The sequence below is a fragment of the Suricata suricatta genome, chromosome 8 (genome assembly GCF_006229205.1).
Source record: "Suricata suricatta isolate VVHF042 chromosome 8, meerkat_22Aug2017_6uvM2_HiC, whole genome shotgun sequence".
Lineage (NCBI taxonomy): Eukaryota > Metazoa > Chordata > Mammalia > Carnivora > Herpestidae > Suricata > Suricata suricatta.
Window position 1 is genome coordinate 88,752,178 of NC_043707.1, and position 24,952 is coordinate 88,777,129.

General features: G+C 41.2%; 1 protein-coding gene across 2 annotated transcripts in view; it reads right to left on the minus strand.

Annotated features, from left to right (window-relative positions):
- PDE4B (phosphodiesterase 4B) overlaps positions 1 to 24,952 on the minus strand; it is a 433,205-nt gene that overhangs the window by 109,195 nt on the left and 299,058 nt on the right. For both annotated transcript variants that reach the window (XM_029948623.1, XM_029948624.1), the window contains 3 exons: positions 13,126 to 13,320; positions 3,704 to 3,740; positions 3,509 to 3,579 (listed from right to left, as the gene is read on the minus strand). In XM_029948623.1, the coding sequence (XP_029804483.1) occupies positions 3,509 to 3,579; positions 3,704 to 3,740; positions 13,126 to 13,320 (303 nt within the window). The remainder of the gene's footprint in view (positions 1 to 3,508; positions 3,580 to 3,703; positions 3,741 to 13,125; positions 13,321 to 24,952) is intronic.

The window sequence follows — 24,952 nt, forward strand, 5'->3', positions numbered from 1 at the left end:
AAGGAAGGAAGGAAGGAAGGAAGGAAGGAAGGAAAAGAAAATGCTTGGAATCAATGAGGATCAACTATGCACAAATGTGGGTGGGGATGGAGATGAGAAAAACCATCAGATACAACTGTCCTACTGATGGAGATTTATTCTGTTTGGGGAGTGTGGTTTGGTTTGGACCAAAGGTGATGCAAAGGGCCATGATTTGAAGAGTGGTCTTCAGCCAGTGATAATGGACTCTGGGTCAGCTCTGTATTCAGCATTTATGGTCTTAGCGTACTCTAGTTCTTGAAGGTTTATGTGGCTCAAAACCCTCCAGGCTATGGAAGGACCTGATTCTGAGAAAGTAGCTTCAGCTGACATAGCCTATTAGAGTTAGGCTGAGTGTTCCCATACTTACAGAAAAAGAATAACAGAGTTTCTTGCTAACAAATGGTAAATGAAAACATCCCCCACCTCTTTGTCCTGGAGCAGCTATGTAGTGCAGTGACCTTGAGTCCTGCTAAACTACAGAAGCCTTTGAAATGCATCCTTATTAATCTTTCCTCTCCAGTTCCCACCTCCATCATCTCTGTCCAGGGCTTCACTCCTAATATCTTAATTCCTGAAAACACTCCTAGCTCATGCCTCTGCCTTCAGGCTCTCTGACCTTCATCTATTCCCTGAGTTCTACCTAAATGACTCTGTTAAACATGTTTGGAGATTTCTTCCCATAACAAGAAAATTTATTTAGTGTAGCAAATGCAAAAATGTGAGGTAACAGAAATAGAATATATTGGTCTCTGCCCCCTATTCCTGGCACAGAGCTGCTAAAACTCTTGTAATTTCCTAAGTGATAGAGCAACAGGAACATCTTGGTTCTAATGAGGCAACTGTGGGTAAGCTCCTAGGAGGGGCTGGTCACCAGAAAGACCAAGCCAGGATTAAGGGCTTGGAATTTTCAGCCCTACCTCTCATCCTCCAGAGAGGGGAGAGGGGCTAAAAACAGTTCTAATTGATCGTGTGTACGTGATGAAGACTCCATAAAATCCCATTAGCAACAGGGTCCAGAGAGCATCCAAGCTGGTGAACATATCCACACTGAGAGGGTGATGCCCCCCATTTCCGTGGGAAATGTGCTTGGGACCCTCCCAGACCTCATGCTATGTTATTCTTCATCTGGCTGTTCATCTGTGTCCTTTATCATGTCCTTTAATCAACCGGTAAAGGTAAGTGTTTCTGTAGGTTCTGTGAGCCATTCTGGCAAATTCATTGAACTGGAGAAGGGACTCCTTGGAACCTCTGATCTATAGGAAGTAAGGCAGAAGTACAGGTGACAACATCTCACATCTGAAGTGGGAGGCAGTCTTGTGGGACTGTGCCTTTAATCTGGGATCTGACGGGATCTCCTGGTAGATAGTGTCAGAATGGAGTTAAATTGTAAGACACCCAGCTGGTGTTGGAGACTCACTTGTTGTTGGGGGTGGGGGATGGGGGGTGGGGAAGGGCAGAACCTCCACACATTTGGTGACTAGAGTTATCAGAAATAAAGTGATTTCTCAGTAGTAAAGAAGACTCACAGAGGAGAAAAAGAAAAAAAAAAGCAAACACAGGAAGAACTGAGTTTCTCCCTACATAGGAAGACAACAACTATATTTCCTGTTGCAATGAGTGTCAGGATACCAGGTTTCAGGTCTGATTCTGCTCTTCACCACAAGTCACGTGTTCTTGTGCAAGTCATTTATTCTCCCTAAGTTTTGTGCCCTTGTCCACAGAGTAGGGGGGCAACAATACCTGTCATAAACAGCATTTATGGTGATTACCACTGAGATAATGGATGTGAAAACTCCAAGGTGTGGCACTGCCTGGATTCAGCAAGAGACAGGTACCTATCGATTATAACAGCTCACAGTTATAAAGCACATCACCTATGACGTGCTAGGTGCTGTTATAAATATTCTACAAATGTCAACTCATTTAATCCTCAGAGCAACCTAATTTTATAGATTCAGAAACTGAGAAGTAGAGAAATTGTGCCCAAGTCACATAGTTGTCAAGTGGCAGGATTGGGTTATGAGGCCCATATGTATGGTCCCAGAGGTCTTATTCTGTAAAGAAAAAAAAAGTGGGAAAGGGGAAGGATCTCTTTTGAAAAAATAATTATCTGGGAAATCCAAGGAAAAGTAAGTGTAATTCTAGAAGGACCTCAAGGGACACAGAGTCTAGTGGTGGGCAGAGACCCATAAACGGTGTGATAAGGTTGGGAGAATGCTCTGGGACCACTGAGGGGCACTTGGCCAGGCTTGGTGGGGTCAGAAGAAGCATGCTCGTGAAGGTGATAGTGGAGATGAGCTGTAAAAGACAAGGAGGATTTAGCTAGGCAATTACTGGCAGGTGGAGAGAGACTTTTGAGGAAGAGAGAACAGTAAGTCCATAATTAGGATGGAAAATAGAACATGCAGGGAGCAACCAGACCCTAGTCACTGGAATGTGATCCCAGGTGGCCAGAGACCTGGTCTGATTGTTCACCACCATATGCTCTGGCGCTTCCTATTTAAATGTAAGCCCTGAAAGGGCAGAAAACTTGTCTGTTTTGGTCACTGTTATTTCACCAGTTCCTAGTAAAAGGTAGTGCTCATAAATATTGGGTCAGTTTGTCAAAAACAAACATGTATGGATGAATAGCATGTACAAATAAATGCTTCTTGGATAAATTATTTAATAAATTAACAAACAGGGAATACCACTGCAAAAGAGGCTGAGCAAGTCTCTAGCTTTCATGTCTACTGCATCAGATACAAACTGAATCAAACTTGAGTGGGGTCATGAGGTGCCTTGGGTGTCATTACACGATTGCTGGTTCTAGGACCTTCTGAACCTTGTGATGATCTTTTAACATGCTAGATAGTGACCCGCATAGCACTTAGATTCATAGATTGAAATGGTTTTGGAGGAGAAAGTTAGGCAGGAATATCAAGTTCAAACCCTTCATTATAAACATGAAGAGACCAAGGGTTAGCAATGTAAATTGAAATGACCAAGGTTATATAGTTACTTGGGGGCAGAGGAGAAGATAATCCCATCTTATTCATCAAGTTGCAAGAAGCTATTCATACATTATCAAAAACAAAAGGCAACTGGACTTGAATATTTTGGTACCTTTAATCTTGAATCTGAACCTCTGAATTCATTAATAGATAGTCCAAAAGAATTTAATAGAATTTACAGCTGTAAATAACTCCCAAAGAATTAAGTATAAATGTCAACAAAAACCCTCATCTCCACCTTTCAGTGGTTGAACTCTTACAGTCTATGAAGTGTAAGGAGTACAAAGATTAATAAGATACAGACTAATTTCTCACGTCTTACCAGTTCTAAAATACTATTGATGTTCCATGCTATTTTCAAATTTCATCATGTGTCCTAACTTAGTTTGGAAGGCTCATTTCCATGCAATGGTTTTTTTTTTCCCTTCTTTTTGTGCTGTTCAATGTTTTTGCCTTCATGGAAGGCCGTAACTCCACAAAAACTCCATGCTTACTTGTTGGTTGCTCCATGAAGGTTCGTCAGTACAGTAAAGTTGTTTCTCACACTTCGCAAGCTGGCGAGGACCTATAAGGACAATGATCAGGATGGTTAGGAACAAAAGGAGATGAAAGGGAAGGTTCAGAGGCCACACTTAGAAAGTGTACCCAGAGACAGAGGGAGAGCAAGCCAGGACCAGCATGATACATACCTGAGCAAAGGGTGTTACGATCAAGTCATCGCCATGTCTGGTGAAAAGAGAGAAAAGAAACATTTAGAAGTTTAAAAGTGCATTTGAATTATAACTATAACTATATATATATAACTATAACTATATATATATATATAGTTACATATAACTATATATAAGCTGTAATGTTAAACTTTATCAGCTTTAGCAACACAAATGGATGTAAGGCAGGGCTTATCTAGGTATAAATGGGGACCTTAGGGACTTGAAAGAAAAAAATACCCAGGTTCATGGCTCCTGGGCTTACAGTGACGCATTGAAGCACCGGCAAGTAAGCATATATCCTCAGGGTACATTCCCATTTAATAGCAGACCCAGAGTACTGTAATTCAAAGCAATTCAGTTGCCAGAGCCAGGAAATTCAAAGGGAAGGCTGCTCACCAGCACACACAGAGTTGGAAAAAATGGCATAACAGTCTGGATAAAGGTTAACTTTGGATTTCCTGGCTTTTGTTGATTTGAGCCACAGCCTTAATGCCATTTAAACACAGATTTCTGTCTGGGAATCCCATTACTTTTTGTTTTTAATACAACTTTTTTCTTAAAGTACCAAAGGAAAAGCTTTTAATGGGAGTGTACAGTCTGAACCTACCATTACCATATCATTGTTGCTCATTTTGTCCCAAAGATCTGATTAAGCTCTACCTAGTGTTTTGTAAATCTGTACTTAGGAAGAGTCTAAAGCACGATTTCAAAAATGCACTCTCTCTCTGGCACAAGCTTTGATTAATCTACTTAAATCCACATTCAGCAAGTTCTCCATAAAGGCATTAGAAGACACATTATCCTTGGTTGCAGACACAAAATCAGGCCAATTTGTTATCACAGTGTGAATCCTAACAGCTGCACAGAAGTTGGTTGACAATGAGCTTCCTTCAGTGTCTGATCTCTGTCCTCATAATTGCCATACAAATATGCCACCTTGTTTGTTAATAACGTGAATACAACCAGTGACTACTAAACATCAGCTGAGTATATTAGGCATTAAATGAGGCCTTAAGGTTGCAGAGCTGAACAACACATACATCCATGTGGGCCTCTTCTCCAACATGGGCTTTTACTTTGGGGTCTTATTTAATATAATACTTTGTTTTCTACTGTTGTCTTTAGCTAGAAGTCCCCCTTCAAGTCATTCTAGTCAAGTTCTTATGCATCTACTTAGTTCAGTGACTACAAAAAGGATATGGACAACAGATAGCATTCTCTGGTTACTGTATGTCACACCCTATGCTAGGCACTTTTCGTACATAATCTCATTTAATTCTTGTAATAAAGGTTGAGGCAGGTACTCTTTTTTTAATTTAATTTTTTTATTTTAGAGAGAGAGAGCGAGTGCAAGAGCAGGGGAGTGGGGCAGGGGAAGAGAGAGAGAGAGACAGAGAGAGGAGAGAGAATCTTAAGCAGGCTCAGTGCTTAGTGCAGAGCTGTCGTGGGTCTCAGTCCCATGACCCTGGAATCATGATATGAGCCTAAATCAAGATTCAGATGCACAACTAACTAAGCCACCCAGTCGCCCTGAAGCAGGTATTCTTCATGTTCCCATTTTGAAGACGATATCAAGGCTTGGAAAGGTTACGCCACTACTTAACTAGCATATAATAATTGGAAGAGCTAAGGCTGTTTGATTCCAAAAAAAAATTTGTGCTTTTAGCTATTATATTACCTGTTTTTATGATGATCCTACATAGTTGACAGACTGAATTAAACAGAATCCATGACCCCTTCAAATTAAAACACAACAGGGGAGACAGAAATAGATAAATACAGAATGAGAAATATAAACATTTAATGGGGAAACTTAGTGGGGTGCAAAGGAAAGGTAATAATTACAGTTTAGAGGAAGTAGGACAGGCTCGATCAAATGAGTGATTTTGAGATGCACTTTGAAGGGAGGGCTTTAAAAAGCATGGATGGTAGATGCCACCAAGGAGGAAAAGATCAGGAACAAAAGTATTAAAATGGGAAAGTATTGAACACACTTACTGAGATGCTTGGGAACTGTTTGGGCAGAGTTGAGCACATTTACAACAGACATGTTTAGAGGATAAGGTTAGATGGTCCCCCACACCCATGTTATGGATGGGTAGTGGAGGGTAGTAGATGGGTAGTGGAGGTAGTAGATGGGTAGTGGAGGGTAGTAGGTGGGTAGTGGAGGGTAGTGGATGGGTAGTGGATGGGTAGTGGATGGGTAGTGGAGGGTAGTGGATGAGTAGTGGAGGGTAGTGGATGGGTAGTGGATGGGTAGTGGAGGGTAGTAGATGGGTAGTGGATGACTAGTGGAGGGTAGCGGATGGGTAGTGGAGGGTAGCAGATGGGTAGTGGAGGGTAGCGGATGGGTAGTGGATGGGTAGTTGAAGGTAGTGGATGGGTAGTGGAGGGTAGCGGATGGGTAGTGGAGGGTAGTGGATGGGTAGTGGAGGGTAGTGGAGGGTAATGGATGGGTAGTGGATTGGTAGTGGAGGGTAGTGGAGGGTAGTGGATGGGTAGTGGAGGGTCGTGGAGGGTAGTGTAGGGTAGTGGAGGGTAGTGGATGGGTAGTGGAGGGTAGTGGAGGGTAGCAGAGGGTAGTGGAGGGTAATGGAGGGTAGTGGAGGGTAGTGGAGGGTAGTGGATGGATAGTGGAGGGTAGTGGATGGGTAGTGTAGGGTAGTGGAGGGTAGTGGAGGGTAGTGGAGGGTGGTGGATGGGTAGTGGAGGGTGGTGGATGGGTAGTGGAGGGTAGTGGAGGGTGGTGGAGGGTAGCGGAGGGTGGTGGATGGGTAGTGGATAGGTAGTGGAGGGTAGTGGATGGGTAGTGGAGGGTGGTGGATGGGTAGTGGAGGGTGGTGGAGGGTAGTGGAGGCGATGCTTAACTCAGAAGGAAGAAAGGAGCTAGTGAAGGTTTTTAGTGAGATAGGCAAACAGAAAAGTGCTTTAGAAGGTGAAATGAGATGGACTGGAGAAAGGACCAAGTCAGGAAGAATAGCTAGGGGGATATTGCAGTCATTCAGATGAGAAGAAATCAGTGAGGCAGAGGAAGAAATAGGGAAAGACATTTTGAGGGGACCCTAAGTGTCTTGCCAAGAACTCAGCATTTAATTGGATAAGGGGTCATAAAGAAATTCTATCTTACATTTAAAAAATGGGTATGTGGGAAAATAGTGAAGTCATGAGCAAAAATAGGAAAGGAAGAAGTTGGGGGAAGAGATATGTGACTTCCTCACATGCTGAACTGTAAGATCCTTATTGATATCCCAGTGGAAACATCAAGCCAGAAGATTGAAATGTGGGAATTAGAGCTCTACATTTTAGAGTTACCTACAACACTGGGGCAAGTTACAATGGCAGGGGATTGCTTCTGGAGTGGGGAACTATAGAAAGAGGGAGCCCAAGGAAGGACCTCAGGGTTCTTGGAAAGATAGAAGAAAGAGTTAAAAAAGTAGTTGTGATAAACACAGGACGGGGAACTGGATCAAGAACTGCTCCTTCCCAAGTCATTTTCTTGAGACGAACTTTACATGCGTGAAATATCTTGCTGTTTGTTCAGATTTCTGCTGTGAAGTTCACATTGTTCATAAGGCCTTAGGGTGACTTGGGAATAAGGTAATGGAGTTAAGAGGTAAGTAGGTCATCCAAGGTTCCTGGATTTCTGGAGTCCAAATACCGAATACAAGCTAAATATATAAACAAACCTCATACCTATGTAGCACCTAAAGCTGATGAATTTTTGCGTATATGGGGAGTGACTACAATGTTACGAAGTAATGATTAAAGGGAGGTAATAATGAAGAGGGCACTATTTCCGCATGACTTTATCACTATGGAACTTTTGTAGTTTAGGAAAGCAGAAATTTCCAAAGCAAGAGGTTGATGTGCAGATCCATAGCACTGGTTCTCTGGAAGGATTTGAACAGAAAAAGCTAATGATATGTCAGATAATAGCTGCTAGAAGAAAGGTTCAGACAATTTACAGATAATTGATAGCAAGTATATAAAAGAAAGAAAACAAAATTCCTATCTCAGTACAGCCAGATTATTTATGAAATGATTCTAAAATTTTTAATCATAATTTGATATATTAATAATTAGAATAAGGTAGAATAGAAATAACAAAACACTTGATTCATTATGAAAACTGATGTACTTCTTAGTTTTCCAAACTGCTAGAGAGGGCAATGCTAGATATTCAGAACCATGGCATGAGCAACATCTAGTGACAAGCCCAGCACATTACAGTTTTGTAGAAGAATCAGTGATGAGAGAACTCTGTCGTCTTTTAACGAGGGTATGTCTGCACTGAACAATGAAATGGTTTTCTAAAAAGCAAAAATGCTACTTCTTTCTGCTATATCCTCTGGACTCTATTAATTTTGTCTTTCTCTGTTTCAAACCTACATATAGCATTTTACTTATACTTTTCTTGTAACACTGATGTTAGTATGTCTTACAGAGAGATCTATACTATCATAGTCAAGAGCACAGATTTTGGAGCCAGACGGCACTGGTTTGTTTCTGAGTTGCACAATTACTAAGTATGAGGCATTAAGCAACCTCTCTAGGTCTCGAGGTCTATATCTATAAAGTGGAGTACTGTAAGAATGAAGGGAATTATTATTCATGTACAAATCTTACAACAATGGTTGGCACATAAAAGCATTTACTCATTTATAGTTATTCTTATTAGTAGTAGGTATCATTATTATTTTAAGAATTGCATGTCTATCTTCCGAGCAGGTGAGAACATTTCTGGAAGACTCATCTCTACCCTTATTGCAGTCAAGAGAACTAAGAATGTGCTTTACAGTTTACAAAGCATTTTCACATACATCATTTCATGTGATTAGAGAATGTTCTTGACCGTAAAAAATGGTGCAACCACCTACCTTGGTGGTCAAGCCTGAACCCTCCCTCCACAATCAACCACCAACCCCTGTTGATGCTAACTTGCAAATATTTATTAATTGCCCACTGGATATGCTCTAATGTAGATCCTCACCCTCTATTATGTGTATTGCCAAAGCAGTCTTCCATTTGGCTCTTGGACACTAGTCTTTAGGCTTGTCTACTGTCCAGAACACTCTTCACTGTAATCAGAGCTATCTTTCAAAAACATTCATCTGATTATATATTTTCTTGCTTAAAAGCCTGTAGTAGCTTTCCACTGATTGTCTTCAGCTTTATAAAGATCAACTCCTTAACATAGGCCGTTCATGATGAGGTTCCTGCTTACTTTTCCAGCCTTGCCTTTCACTACTTCCTCATTCACTCATCTGCCCTGCCTCAGCTGTGCTGAGCTATGCTTCGCCACAATGCTCCTGACAACCAGATAGTAGTTAGTGCATGACGCTTCTTCCTGCATACCCTTCTGTCTGGCTAACTCTCCTAGCTTCTCTGTAACCACTCAAAGTGGGCTACTTGCTTGCCTGGCCAGACCTTTCAAAGTCCTGTGCATACTTTTCCACAACTGCCTTTGTTCAAAGAGATTAAAACTGCCTATACACTTACAAATCTTTCAGTTTCCTTGAAGACACAGAAAATGTCTTATTTGTTAGTAAAGTGCCTAGATTGAAAAGTTTTTATTAAAAGAAAGAATGAATATGAACCGTGTAACAGCGGGAAAGGTAGGCAGAGTAGAGATTAACATCATTATTTTTATTTTTCATCCTCATTTTGAGTCTATGTACTAAATATCCATATGGTTTAATCATCTACACTCCCTGGATTTAAGCCTTGGTTCCCCACTTATTAGGTAGCTTACTTAACCTCTCTAAACATCAATGTCTCCATCTTTAAGACAAGAAAATTAACGTTCCAACCAAATTAAGGTTGTGGGAATTAAATGAGTTAAAGTATGTAAAGTATCATAAATAGTACATAGCACATAGGAAATGTACTTTAATTTCATGTGTGCTTTTATTTACAGATAATTTAGACACTGTAAAAGAGATTCAATGCCAAAGCCATGGTACTAGTAAGTGTGATGGCTGTAGATCTAACTCAAGTCTTCAAGAGCACTACATTGCAATTTTGTTTGGTAGTTAAACTGGCCTTAAATTTAAGTGATCTGTTACTAATGCTTTTCCTCTTCAGCCTTAGGTCTCCTTGCCCTTGAGAGCTCTCTCTAGAGACCACTTAGTTCTCACGCAAATGGTGGCTTAAAAAACTCTGTCAATATAAGGCTTTGCAAATAGGATGACCAAATGACATAAATACGGATCTTCCTTCCCTGTGAGTTTGCAGGTGGATTATCAAAACTCCGTCCTGTCCAGGGTGGTTCCTGCCACAGTTTTGGAGAACATAACTGGACTCAGCAGTTTCCAGGACTTTATGTTCCCATTGGGAAATCTGCACCTTGGTGTACAAAGGCATTGCGTTAGAGATGACTACAACACAGGAACAAAAGAAGCCAGCAGATGATTGCCACATCGGGGAAAACATCCGAAATCTTCTCTTGGGACCCAATGATGATCTTGCTTTCTTTACTAGAAAGCCTTATTTCAGTCTCTCTTTTGTTGCTAAAAGTTAGAGCCCCTTGTAATTTTCCACTTACATTTTTACTTTTAATATCTTTATCTTCTTACTCACTCTCCCTGCCTGTTTCTTTCCTCTTACTCTTCTGAAAGCATTCTGATGAGGAATTAAAAACAAAACAAAACAAACAAACCAGTGTTGCCTCTACTATTGGGGCTTAATACAGAGGAATTATGTACGTTTTCCAACTCTTCCATAAATCCATGACTGTTCTGTGCTGAATATGAGGAGTTCCTGAGCAGGGAACATTCCAGAGCCCCCACCCAATGGCCTTCACATTAAGACTCTCGACCTATCATTGTCCTTCTTTTCGTTGGCTCTACGGGGGGGAGGCAGGAAAGGCAGTGAGAAGGCTGGGATTTGCTGTTCTCTATTTGTTTCAATTCTCTCTGAAGAGTAATAATCAGGTGAAATACCTTTGAAAGCATCACTTCAGTTTAGTTCAAGCTACATGTGTGAAACTGGATTTTCCAACATAGTCCTGGTAAAATGAAATACTAGAAAAACCAGGATATTATTCAAGCTCCACTTCTTGTTGTAATGATATATATAAATTCCTAAACTGATAAATATATATAAAGTGTTACTATAATGTTGAAATATTCCCCAAATAGAAATTTGTGCCATTTTATTCACTCAAAGACTTTCCTATATTCTATAATCAGTCTTGGATAGGGTGATAATATGTTTCCAAGAGTGTTTTTTTGGGAAGAGCTGTTCTTTATTATGAAAGTATGTCTGTCCTTCATTTTTTTCTTTTAATTTTAATAAGTCTTTTTCCTTAAAAATATGAGAATGATACTAAGTAACTTACACATAGAATTCTTACTTTCATGAAGTTAAAGTTGGCAACATTGTGTAGGTTTTGAATTAGGGGGAAAATTTTGCTGGTTGGTAAAACTGAAAAGAAGGTAAACCATGAATATTAGGGACCTTGGGTACAGAGTCATTCAAAATTACATCTCTCTCTTTTTATAGCTGTAGACTGAGTTGGATAGTGATCTATCAGGTAACTTCAAGTTCAAATTTTTTGTAACCTTTGATTCTGAAAACATCATCAGAGTTTAATCTGAAATTTGGTGGGAACCTGTTGAGAAGCCTCTCAATGACCCTCAGACTCATCATGCTGTGTGGCAAGATTTTGGGGAACTGTTAGCTGCCTTCCAAAGCTAGACTTTTATCTGTGAAACACTGTGTAAATGAAGCTCTCATTAGTTTCAACTCCCCCCCATTTCCTATGCTCTCCCCCTAGGAAGTCTAGAGAGGTGTTTCTCTTGGTAAAAGAGACAATGCCAGGTATATTCACGGTCAAACTCCCATGCAAACCTTGGTCAGAAATACCCCTGGCTCTACATGATCTGCAGAAAGTGGTTACCTCTCCTCTGGCCTCAGGACCTTGACTCTGCACTCTTCTGTTTTCTACCTGGCAGTTGAAATTCTGCTTTGCAGTTTGAAGAGCATAGGCAAATACATCTAAGAAATTTGAATATAGTCTGTCTTAGCTACATCACAGGATATAGCATGGTGTATGGTTATATAGTCATGGGATGGGAAAGAGACTTTTTTCAGTCTCTCAGAGTCTCAGTTTCATTATCTATAGAGTGGAGATAATAGTGGTACCTGCCTGACAGAACTGTTGTGAAGAGTAAAAGAAATAACACATGCCAATGCAGCTGGTCCCACAGTGAGTGCTCATTAAATGTTTCCTTCTACTCCATAGTACAGTTATGTGGGTGTTCCTCTTATCTTTCTTATTAACTGTAACCTCCCTGAGACCATACAACCTTTCTGAGAATAACTGTTTTTAACTCATGTGTGATTATTCAAATGTTTTGTTAACCTTTCATCCCCAAGCCTGGAACACTGCATGCCACATTGGAAAGATTCAGGAAGTATTTGTCAAATGAATGAATAAACGAATTGTAGCCCACCCAATGATTGAGACATTTGGGGAAGGGGCGCTTACATTAGAATTTGCTGGCAGAAATGCCCTGGGGAGTCCGTTCATATGGGTAGCTTTAAGATGTCCCCTGCCCCTTTCATAAGAGAGTGACCCTTTTTAGCTTCTTTTCCCAAAGCAGAAAAGAGCCCAGTGGAAATTTCCAGGCTGGAGACATTAGGAAGCTACCAATATTTTTATAACATATGATGTTAAAAACAACTGTACGTGTGCCCAGAAACCTTTTAAAGCATGAATGCCAGCATCCAACTTTATTTGGTTTCAGAAATTTAATAAACGACTAATACAATCCAGTTATTGTTCCTTAAAAATTAGAGATCTACGATTAATAGCAGCAAAACAAAAACATGAGCTGTGTTTAACAGGGTGGTGGAGTGTGTCATGTCTCACTGAGGAGCTGGGCAACAAGCGGGCATTGAGTGAAGGTTCCAGAGAAGGGACAAAGACATGTGGCTGGATGACAGCTCATTAAATGTCACCAGGCAGAGACTACTGAGAGCAGAGGCATGTCATCAACTATCGTTTCCTTTTTACCATAGCCTCATGCAGACTGTATATGCTGTGGAAAGTTCTAGTATGATCTGCAAAAAAAAAAAGCGTTAAGGTTCTCAACTCAGAAATGATTCAGCAGTTCAGGAAATGAAGCTGAATGACAATTTCAGAAAAAAGGATCAATAACAGATGAAATCTGCACACTGTGTCTGAGATTTGTCATACCCTTGGAGACCCCAGCTACACATTTCTCATGCTGTAGAGCATAATGTCTTTAAGGGTCATTACTGTCACCTCGCCCACATTCATTTTTCCCCTCCCTCCTTCGCACGGGTCAAAGGGGGAACAGTTGTTTTCCTGCTGTGACAGGTTAGAAATGAGGTAAGCGTGAGACTAGAAGCCACACAGAGCTTGTACTTACTGCTCGCTTGGAAGTGAGGAGTTTCTTGACATCGCCTTCGGTGACAAGTCATAGTCGCTATCGGATCTGTAGAGAAAGGACTCTCTGCGCTGGCTGTGCCCAGGAAAGGTGGCATGGAGCACCAACCCAGAGGAAGAGCTGGCTTGGGGGTCCAGTGGGCTCCGACCTGGGGAAGGGCCATTTTCCACATCAAAGCTTAAGAGAAAGCAAAAAACTCTGGTTACATAAGGAGGGCATCTGACACATACATACATGAAGAACCCGTGTGCGCCAGGCACTTTACATAAAATTCCACACTTCATGCACAATTGTAATCTTCCAAACAGGTCTAAGTTGCTGCCATTATTATTCTCATTTTGTATGAAGGAAACAGTCCCACAGAAGCCCTGTCATCAGTAAAGTAGTAGAGACAGGATCTGAAGCCTAGAGCAAAGCCCCACGGCTTTTCAGTGGCATGAACGACTTTGACAAACTCAGAATAAGAGCCAACCATGAAATAACTTGATGATAATAAGCAACTCCACAGACCGCATCTGACACAGCTCTAGGTGTCAGACACAAAACTATCACTTAAATGTCTTCGTAGCTGGGAGACTTCTTCATGCCATAAATAGACATCATGGTCTCATTAAAGATACAATATGCATATTTCTCAGTGTTTGCAGGAACAGAGTGCTAGCCTGAAAACATTCACTGACTGATTAGATGGGAGGCCCAGTCTGAGACTTAATATTCACATCCAAAGTTTAACCACAGAAAATTATTTAATTACTCTGATAATGCCAATTACCTTCTGGGCTGCAGAGCTGTATGTCTTGAGAATATAGGCTCTGCCTCCAGTATAGGGGAGCCATTAAGATATCTGGTCGGTCTGCTCACCCTAGGAAGGTACCTCCAAGTCCAGATTTAGTTGAACAAGCTCTGATCAATGAACATACAGATGGGAGCTGTAGAGATTTTGTCTCGTTTTCTCTCTCCCTGCCATGGTATTACCAGAGGTGCTGCGTCCTTCCTATGCTCTCCATCATCCCCTATGCATTTTCCCGGCATGCACTACTTCCCTTAGCCTCAAACTGGCAGTAATGCTCTGGCCTACCGTTTCTCTAGACCACTCACAGGTCTCCAGTTAAAGCTCTGCAGAGAGGTACTGAAGAAGTTACAAGGCTGAGACTGTCCTTTCTTCCAAGTTAGACTACAATAGTGGGCTTCCTTTATGTTCATCTAGCTGCCATAATTTATTTCTACATTAATGGTCTTATTACTATTATATTATTTTTACTAGTTCTTACAATCTGCTCTCTTGGGTGCATTTTACATTTCTTTAGTTTACAAATTGTGTTCTGATCTGTTATCCCATTTACCGCTCATAACAACTCTGTGAAGGATATAGAATGACTCCACCCTACATTTGAGGAAAATGAGGCTTAGAGAGATTTCAAATACTTGCTCAAGGTCACATCCTCATACCTTGCAGAACAAACGCTGGAATGCCCAAGTCATCCAACTCTTTCTCTACAACCCCAGACCTCTCATCACAGAGCATCAGAATGGCTCACTGGCTAGCTGAGTGCAATTTTTCTTCTGGATTCAAACAAAATTGTGTTTGGTATGTAGATGGTTGGTAAGATTGTGAGCAACCTTAGCTGTCAGTCTTGAATGGAGACAGGAGAGCAGCAAATTACCCTGAAGCTATAGATTTCCTTGAAACTGGAAAGAAGAAATAACAGAATGCAGGGTTATAATGCTTCCCCGGAGCCCATTCTGAGACGCCTCTTTTAGCCAACCTACAAACTCCAGGTGTGTGATAAGAAGCAGCAGGTGAGAATCTCCGGTTAAAAGGACAAAAAGGGCCATAACAATCCAATGTGTATTTGGACTTTCAAGGCACCTGTGCGTGGATTTTCACAGCAGGCTGATGGTCTGGGATGGGGCTGCCTTTCAAAGACTGCAGGCAAGCAGGCAGGTGGGCAATCGCTCACACATGCCAGCTTGCTTCTCCGCCTGCCTAGAAGAAAAGCTATGTTGTAAGCCAACTACATGGCAGTGAGTGAAAATCTAATGAAAACTGACTTGCAAACTTTCCTTGGGGAGATCTATACTAGCTGCTGAGCAAAAACCAAACCAAAACAAAACAAAGACTCATTTGTGGATAAGGGCTCCCTTGTGCCACCCAGATCCTCTGGAATGGGGTAGGTCCTGATGCTTGCTCTGAACTCTTTTTAAGGATAAACAGGGGAGTTCTTAAAAGGTATAGATGGGACTACATAAAGCTTAAGAGCAGGCATGAGCTTTGAAGTTTCATGTATATTCATGCTATTCATTTGGGATGTATCTGTTCAGCCTTGATGGATATTAAAACATTAAAAGCAACACTTGGCAGCCAGCCATTGCCTCAGGCCCTCCAGAATTTGCTGGTCTCCCCAGTGATTCAGTAACTAAAGGCTTGGTGTCTGGAACAGCAGAGGTCTCTAGCTTTAGCACTATGGCCTGTGCCCATTTAATTGGTCAGTGCCCAGGCAGTGCCTGTCATTAAACATTATCAATGTGTGTTCCTGAGCTAAAACATTAGACAGGCACCAGTTGCACATGCCTACCAAACTCTTAGAACTTTTTCCATTGAGAGTTTCTACCTTGGCTCACTCTGCCCTATTTTCTGCTACAGGCATTCCTAGTGGGTAGAAAGTTTAAGTCAAGGCATTACCCTTAAAGCGTATGTCATAAGGCATTCTGCCCCGAGTTACTATTTAAGAAGACTGGTCTTACTAGGTAAGCAGGAACTAGACCCAGACACCCAAACCCTCTCCATGCTGCTCTCTTTTGTTTTTGTTTTTGTTTTGTTTCTGTCTGTATTCTCTACCCTGCCCAAACTCATAGAAGAGCCTGTTGGAATTCAGAAGAAGCCAGGGAAGAATTCTCTGGTGCAAAGAAGCCGTCTCAGTGAGACAAACAGCCTTTCATATTCCTCAGGGCACTGTTTCAAAGCAACCAACACAGATGTACAACTTAGGAACAAACATGAATCACCAACCAGACACCAGCCCCAGTCACAGCAAAATTAGCGGGCAGACATCACAATACATCCCGAGGATCCAGGGTGGGAGGAGGGGTGTGGGCAAAGAGAAGACTGAGGACAGACTTAACAAGCAAAATGAATAGACCACACAAACTGAAACACAATTAGGGAGAAAATGGATTCCAAAATATCAGAAAGAAACACATAAATGGAAGAATTTATTTAGATAAATTATTTAGGATAATTTTTTTGTGTCTGTGTTAAGCAGGACACGCATTTCACCTTTAGGCTTCATTATATTAAAAAATCATTATAACAGTAATATAAGCATTTATAGAAAACATAGACACTAGAGGAAAAAAATACCACTTTTATTAGTAGTTTAGTATGTTTCCTTCTGAATAGTTTTCCTGTAGGCTTAGATCATTATTGTTTTTTACAAGTATTTTTCATGGACTGCACAGTTCCTGGAATTATCATTTTCCATGCCCTGGACCTTGTTGATTCACCCAGAAGCAGTACCATACTTTCTTAAGCATTTTCCCTACTACTGGCCATCGTACTTAAGATCTTAACATTGTAGTTGCTATCTTTGACCGTATAGCTACTTTAATATTCAGATGAGGCCACTCCAAAGATTTAGACAGATTAAGAGAGGATGTCATTAGTGAGTTTCTGAATATTTCACTGTACCTCCCTGGAAGGGGCTGCCCATATCCAGGACATGGACTGAAAGAAATAGTGTTGCCTTTTTTCTAGGATCACAGACAGCCCCAGAACTTTCTCTCATGTCCAGGACTCTGTAGGCTTTCCTCCCTCCTGATCTGCTTGCTTCTCCCTGCCTTGGCTGATCACCCCAGACCTAATCAATTGCTTGTTGTCTAAAACTGAATATTTTAACGACTCTCTTCTGCTCGGTATCTAGAGTTCTTGGCTTCTTGAGCCAGATTGATGACAGTGGGTGACACTGTGGGTTATAAAGTGGTGCTCCCTGAAACTGGGGGGCCCTTCTCACCACTGTCTCCGATAAGTCACGATCTTCCAAATTCAGCTCACAGCACCTCCTCCAGCAACTTTTCTCTGACAGTGCAGCCCGGCCTGAGTTTGATGTAAACACAGGCTCCTCCTCTGCTCTCCCAGACTCCTTTACTCAGTACTTGATCACAGCACCTGTAGCTCTCTACTTAATTCTCTAGTTATTTAGCCGGTTCTCAGTAGATTTTTATTTCTCAGAGAGAAGGGATCCAAAATGACTCACTTTGTATCCCAAACATCTGGGTCAGAGACTTGTAAATAATAGATCCTCAAAAGATGTCGGCTGCACTAATTAAAGAATACTGCAATTTACTGTGAAATGTTTCTCCTCTCCCTTCCTGCTTCCTGCCTCCTCACTCTCGTCTCCATTCCCACCAACATGGGCTTTTGATGTATTTTTCCCAAGAGTCTATACAGATGTGGGAGTCACTTAATTCACAAATCTTGTAAGGCAATGATCTAAGAATTAAAATATAATAAATTAAAATAAAACACAACACGCTGCCGTGTTCTCACTGAACAAAACAATCTTGCGTAGAAAAATCCCTGCCCTAGATATTTGAGATGCTGACATCTTTACACAAACCCCATCATGGGAAAAGCCCTCCCATGCCAGCTTCTGTTTGCCATCTTCTCATCTTCTTTTTAATAAAAGCAAGACTCTTCTCTGCCCCACACTTTCTCTGCGGGTGGTTTCCATTCCCTGGGAATGCATGCAAAGCCAGCCCCGAGCCCGGGCAGAGAGCTAGCCAGCAGATGGCAGAAGACGGCTGCAGCTTCCCTAGGCTGCACCTCCCAGCCTCCAACAGGCACAGGCGGGCCGCGTGCCAGGCTCGGAGGGAGAATGCGACCGGGGCCTTATTCATAAGCTTGGAGGAAAAATCAGGGATAAAGAACAGAACTGCAAGGTAGACATGAAACCTTTTATTAAACTAAGAGAAGCTCTACTTCCAAGAATTCAAGCTCAGCCAGGTGGTTGCAGAATTGCCTGCAGTTGTTCCCAGGGCGGCTGTTTCCTGACCCCCCAATTACCTGCGTATACCCCAATTTCCGTTACAAAAACTCATGAAGTAACATCCTACAAATAATTCATTTAGGAGTCAGAAGAGACTTTTTCTTTTTCAACTCAGTCCTTCCCAAGGCAAGTCTCTGGCTTATTCTGATAAACAGCCCCACTGTAAAGGTCATGAGCTCTCCAAAAGAGGTTTAAACTCATAGATCAGCATGGTGGCTCACCACCTTTTGGGGAGAGTGCCGTACTGTTTCTTCCTTCCTTCCTTTCAAGTTTATTTATCTGAGAGAGAGAGAGAGAGAGAGAGAGAGAGAGAGAGAGAGAGAGAGTGAACGAGTGCACATTCTAAGTAGGCTTGTGCTGTCAGTGAGGAGTCCAATGTGGGGCTTGAACTTCTGAAACAGAATAGATCATGACCTGAGCTGGAATCATGAGCCAGACACTTAACTGACTGAGCCACCCAGGTGCCCCTCTGCATTTCTTTCCTAAACATTTACTCATTGAGTATCTCACACATCACTGAATTTTTATAACTCCAGAAGGTTAATTCTCTTCTTCTCATGTCAAAGAGGAGAAAATGGAGCCTCCAAAATGTGAAACTTCATGTGAAAAATTCTAAAATGTGATCTCCTTTAATTACACTGTATAGTTTGTGTCCCGGGGTCTCTCCTCCCATGTCCCCAAGACCCTTCTTCATCCCAGAATCTACTACACTGGACTTATTCCTCTGTTTACTTATTTCTTTCACATCACTAGATTGTGGCCTTGAAGCAGGGACTAAGCCTAATTTGTTTTATATTCCTGGTGCCTATAACTGAGTATCACACCAGAAGGCATATAACCAATGAATGAATGGGAGGGTCTCATTGTTTATGTTTCTCATCTGACAAAAAGCTTGTTCTACCTAGATTAAAACCTCTGGCAGGTGAAGACTTCTGAGAAGTCCCTCGCTTAACTGGTTCCCCTTTATCCATCACCCCACCCCACCCCCCACCTCCCTGCACCATCCCTGGAACTCCATCCCAGGTGTTTTGCCTTTTGAGAACTTTTGTGTCTATGTCTGTGTTTGTGTGGATGGTGGTGGTGGTTTATTTGTGAGAGAAGGACATGTTTCTTTAAAGTTCTGTTGGAAAATATTTTCCTCAATTATACTCAGAAATTAACATCTTCAAATGCCAGCTTATAGTTTTGATTAAAAAAACATACTTAGGTTGGCCATCACCTCAGTGTGCTATCTGGTCCCTGTAGATGGAGAAGGTGTACTGGGGCGTGCATTCTTACCTGCAGTGACAGTGACCCATCTTTATACAATTAATGGTGGCAGGATGCCAGTCCCATATTTAAAATTTTTTAAGTTTATTTATTTTGAGAGAGAGAGAGAGAGAGACAGCACAAGTAGGGGAAAGACAGAGAGAGAGGGAGAGATAGAGAATCCCAAGCAGGTTCCACACTGTATGTGCAGAGCCCAATATGGGGCTCAAACTCATGAACCATGAAATCATGACCTGAGCCAAAATTAAGAGTCAGAAGCTTAACTAACAGAGACACTCAGGTGCCTGTGCCAATCCTATTCTTTTTTAAATTTTTTAAAATGTTTATTTATTTTTGGAGAGAGAGATAAAAAGAGAGAGAGAGAGAGAGCAAGTGGAGGAGGGGCAGAGAGAGAGGGAGACACAGAATCTGAAGCAGGCTCCAGGCTCTGAGCTAACTGTCAGCACAGAGCCCGACGTGGGACTGGAACCCACGAACGGTGAGATCATGACCTGAACTGGCGTTGAACACGTAACGGACTAAGCCACCCAGGCACCACATCCAGTCCTAATTTTTAATGAAGGATTTCACTGTGCAAAGTCACAGCCAGCGTGATGTCGAGCCGGTGTCCTAGCTGCAGGTAGGCAGACCTCCTCTGGTCATAGTTACAGCAGAACATCGCTGCTCAGCCCTAAGCAGCCGGTGCCAAAGACCGTGACTTCCCTCCCATAAAGCAGGAAGGAGAACTATGATATTCGGCTCATCTGAATTCTAAAAGCGGCTTCCCACTGCTTTCTTTTCTTCCTAGGGGCTTTGAAAATGACATTCATGGCAATAGTCCAAAACTGCTTTCCCCACAAAGAGGTTTAACTAGAGGTAGCAGAGTAATGCTGAAGAGCTCTGGGATTTTGGAGACTTGGCTTCCAGCTCATGCTCTGCGAGGAAACAACTGGAATGAAACAGAGGCTCCCCGTATCCTGACCACACCTTAGTCTTTGCCCCTGACGTGAGCGAAGACAAGAACGAGTAGAGCATCTCTGAGGCACTTCTGAGATGAGACAGCTTACAGGCATTTTGGAGATGGAAGAAAGATTGGTTCTTAAGTGTGGCTCGATGTGATTTTATGTTGTTAATGACCATTCATTCATTCATTCATTCAGCACCCACTGTAAATAAGGTACTATTCTAGGCCTGGGAAGGCCATAATGTACAGGACAGACAAGGTCCTTGTGGGGAGGTAGGGACAATAAATCAAGAAAGGTAATATCAGATAGTGATAACAGCTATGAAGAAAACCAAAGGTATGGAGAAGTGTTTCTTTAGTTTGGGTGGTAAGCAAGCTCACTCTATAAACCACAAAGGTGGTCTCCTGCTCTACACCAGGGTGTGATCCCATCTTTCCCAGATGGTGTCACTTTTGTTGAGATCTGATGAATGTATTGGGAAAGTTTATCCTCATGTTCTTTCTGATTTCCATTTCTGTCCACTTTGTAACCAAAGAATTTCGTCAAGATGACACTTGTGTTTGAATGTGGTGCCATTTATTAAGCTAGTGATTTAATTTTCTTCATCCCTGCACCCTTTGTGAGCTGAGTTAGTTGCTCCATTACCTTATGTAGCTACACTTGTATTGATATCTACGGATCTTCACCACAGCAGTTGTCTGCCATAATTGTTAGTGTGCTAGTCTGCCTCCGAACTGTTGTGTTTTGTAAGAACACAGAACGTCTTTTTCTTGTTTTCTCACCTCATTGCTAAAGGCCATGTCTGTCAGAGTAGGGGTACTTAATACATTTCTGATGGATATACCATGAAGGAAGAAATGATTTGGGACCAAGGAATTTTTGCCAGCTCCCCTTGATACCCATCATAGTACAGATAAACTTCTCCAACAAGAAGTGATGTGAGTGGTGTGGGGACACCAAAACATCTTCTGCTCTCTTCTGACCCCTAAAAGCCAGCTCCATAATGAAGAGCCTGGAGTTTGCTACCAAATGTCACCTGCAGCGAGGGCTGGAATACCATCCATAGGGCACTGAGGCCAAGAAGAAGGCAAATGTTCCTATTTGGCAGCAGTCACCAGCATCCCTTGGTGTTGATGGTGTCAGAGGTACAAGTGTCAAGAATATTCCTCTTAATGTTGAATTTTGCTGAAAATTTATATTGCAACTTCTTTCTTTTAGTTGTTTGAGATCCTTTCTTGGGTCATAAATGTTTCACCAAAGAAATGCATAAACAAAAAAACTAATACCAATGCTTCATTTTTCTGATGAAATTATAAGATGAGGGTCATTTTTTTAAAAAAAGCTTTTCTTTTTAAAAGCTAGGAAGGATATTTTAATATAATCCTTTAATAACTTCACATTGGGTTGTTCCTGTGTTATATGATTTGAGGCACAAAGAAAACAAGACTGAATGTAAACAATCCTACCTCATAATCATAAGAACATGATTTCTAACAAGTTTGCAAAGTGCTCTGTCAATTTATTTCCAAGAAAAAAATGATTTTCAGAAATATGAAAGCTATAAGTTACATATATGTTTTTTATGTGTCCTAATTACAAATGAAATTTCACAAACCTACTCTCAGACGTTCATCCACTTAAGCCTCCTGAGAGTTAGGACAACTCTTAGCATAATAGTGGTCACTTTCTATAAATCAGTGATTCTCAGGAAAGATACAGGTCCCTCAAATGAGAATAATTTTGTGTGGGCATGTATTTTGTATGTGGACTGTATGAAGCAGGGGTGGGGGAACCAAGATTGAAAACTTACTACTCTATTGCTGCTGCTATAGGTTGCATTTGGGGTATACAAATTTCCTACCAGCTCAGTATTTTTCAGTCTCCATTTTCCATCTTTTCTAAAAGATCATCATAAAAGATATTCACATGGTTTCTTAACAGGATATAAATATTTCCATTTATACATTTGGTAGCCCTGCCAAAAATAAAATCTATTAATTAAATATATATATGTTTAAAAATAGTGTGTTAGCTTCCAGTAGCTCGAAGGCAACTGAAATTCCCTTCAAGAGAAATGATCCTGATGTGGAAAAACCAGTTCTTGCTCAACCAGTAATGGCTTCCAGAAATTGTTGCTTTTTTTTATAAGTTCTCAGCTACCATCTGGAAATCAGTTCTAGAATTCTGCTTGACATCTATAGCTGAGGTATTGTAGATAAATGGTCATTTTGCTCATTGGTATATACTCCAGTTGTTGGGGACATGTTAATCCCATGAAATAGTGAATTTCACTTATGGATTGATTTAATCATTTACAGCTTAGTCCAGCAAACTTGAATTAATTTAATTTTACTATTATTATTATTTATGTTGTATTTATTTTGAGAGCAAGAGAGACAGAGCACATGTGGGGGAGGGGCAGAAAGAGAGAGAGGGAGACACAGAATCCGAAACAGGCTCCAAGCTCTGAGTTGTCAGCACAGAACCCAACGCCGGGCTCAAATTCACAGACCACGAGATCATGACCTGAGCCGAAGGCTGATGCTTAACCAAATTAATTTAATTTAATTTTTTAATGTTTTTTAAAAATTTATTTTAGAAAGACAGAGAGAGACAGCGTGAGCAGGGGAGGATCAGAGAGAGAAGGAGACACAGAATATGAAGCAGGCTCCAGGCTCTGACTTAGCTGTCAGCACAGAGCCTGACGCGGGGCTCAGACCCACAACCTTGAGATCATGACCTGAGCCGAAGTCGGAAGCTTAACCAACTAAGTCTCCCAGGTGCCCCATTAACCAAATTAATTTTAATCGTTAGCCCAAACCTCCCCCACCCCCATCTACTTACTCAACCAGTCTCCCTCACTGTGGTAAGTGGACCTGCCATCTACTCAGTTGAATCATCCACAATTTACCTCCTTCCTCAAATCCCCTTTTTTTCAATTGGCCAAGAAGGTCTATCCATCCTTCAAAACCATACACTTTATTTTTGTTGCCATCATGGTTTAAGTGCAGTGAAACCTCACTTGAACTAGCATAGCCTCCCTATGAACCTCCATGCTTCCACTTTCCCCCATCCTCCACATTCTGTTCCATATAACAGCAAGGGCAATCTCTTAACATAAAAATTGAGTCATGTCATTGCCTTTAGAAGAAAATCCAACCTTCTTACCATGGATTCCAAGTCCCTAGTCCCTGCCACCATGCATGGGTGTGTTTTGTGCACTGGCATATTTTCTTTGCTTTGAACACTCCCTGCTCACAGAAAGTACTGAATAAATATTTGTTAAATTAATAAATAAATGCTGGTCTCTCTGTTTGTTCTCTCTTCTCCTCTTTGCACGGTTGTCTTCTCATTCTTTAAGCCTTGGATTAAATTAGCTACTAAAAAATATTCCTTCCCTAACCCATTATTTGTTAGACCCCCTTTTCTTCATAGCACCTATTACAAAGTTTTTCTCTATTTGTACACTTATTATTTTTAAATTGTCTTCCCCTGTCATAAAACTCTAAGCTCTATGATGGTTGTCTGTTGTATTTACCAGCACATTAACTAGTACCTGGCACTGGGCCCAAGACATACTGCTAGTTCAGAACTAATGTCTGTTTGATATATTAATAAATGCATAACTGAGTGTGTAGTATATTAAACACTAACAACCACCTCAGTGATTCATAGCAGACTCATCTTTCTGTTATTTAAAAATGCATATTTCTTTAGAAGAAGAGCCCATTTATTGACTTCTCATCATTGAGATTGCTCCCAAACTAATCCTAAGGAAGCTCAAATTTAAAATTTCTTTCTTTTAAATTTTTTTAATGTTTATTCATTTTTGAGAGAAAAAGAAAGAGAGACAGAGCAGGAGCAGGTAAGGGGCAGAGAGAGAGGGAGACACAGAATCCAAGGCAGGCTCCAGGCTCTGAGCTGTCAGCACAGAGCCTGATATGAGGCTTAAACTCACAAACTATGTGATCATGACCTGAGCCGAAGTCAGACGCTAAACCGACTGAGCCACCCAGGCTCCCCTAAAATTTCAATAGATGTAAAAATTTGTTACAGTGTTTCTTATGATTATTACTCTGGGCTTACTTCAGAAAAAAATGAGACTAGTTTTCAGATCAAATTTCACAAGTCATTGATTTTTCAGGGAGGACTACACGGAGGTGCTAAGATCTGCATGGAGGCTACAGGCCTATGTCTAGGCATGTGAAATGCCATTACTTAATTCATCAAGAACTGCATATTTAAAAAAAATAATTTATATTCTCTTGAGAACAAATACTCTATCCATCTCCTTTCTGGTGGAGGTGGGGGGTGGTGGAAGGAATGGCAGAGGATTGCTATAAACTCAAATAATAACCATAAAATTGGTTATTATTTGCCTCAGCCTCTGGTCTACTGAGCACTTAATAGTGTTTACATCAGTTAACAGCTGGCCTCCAAATGTTATCAGTCTTAAACACTGCACCTGCAGACAGCCTGGCATTTGAGTTTTAAATATGTTCTTTTATGAAGGAAGGAGGGGTGAGAAAAGGGGGGGGTAGAGAAAGGACA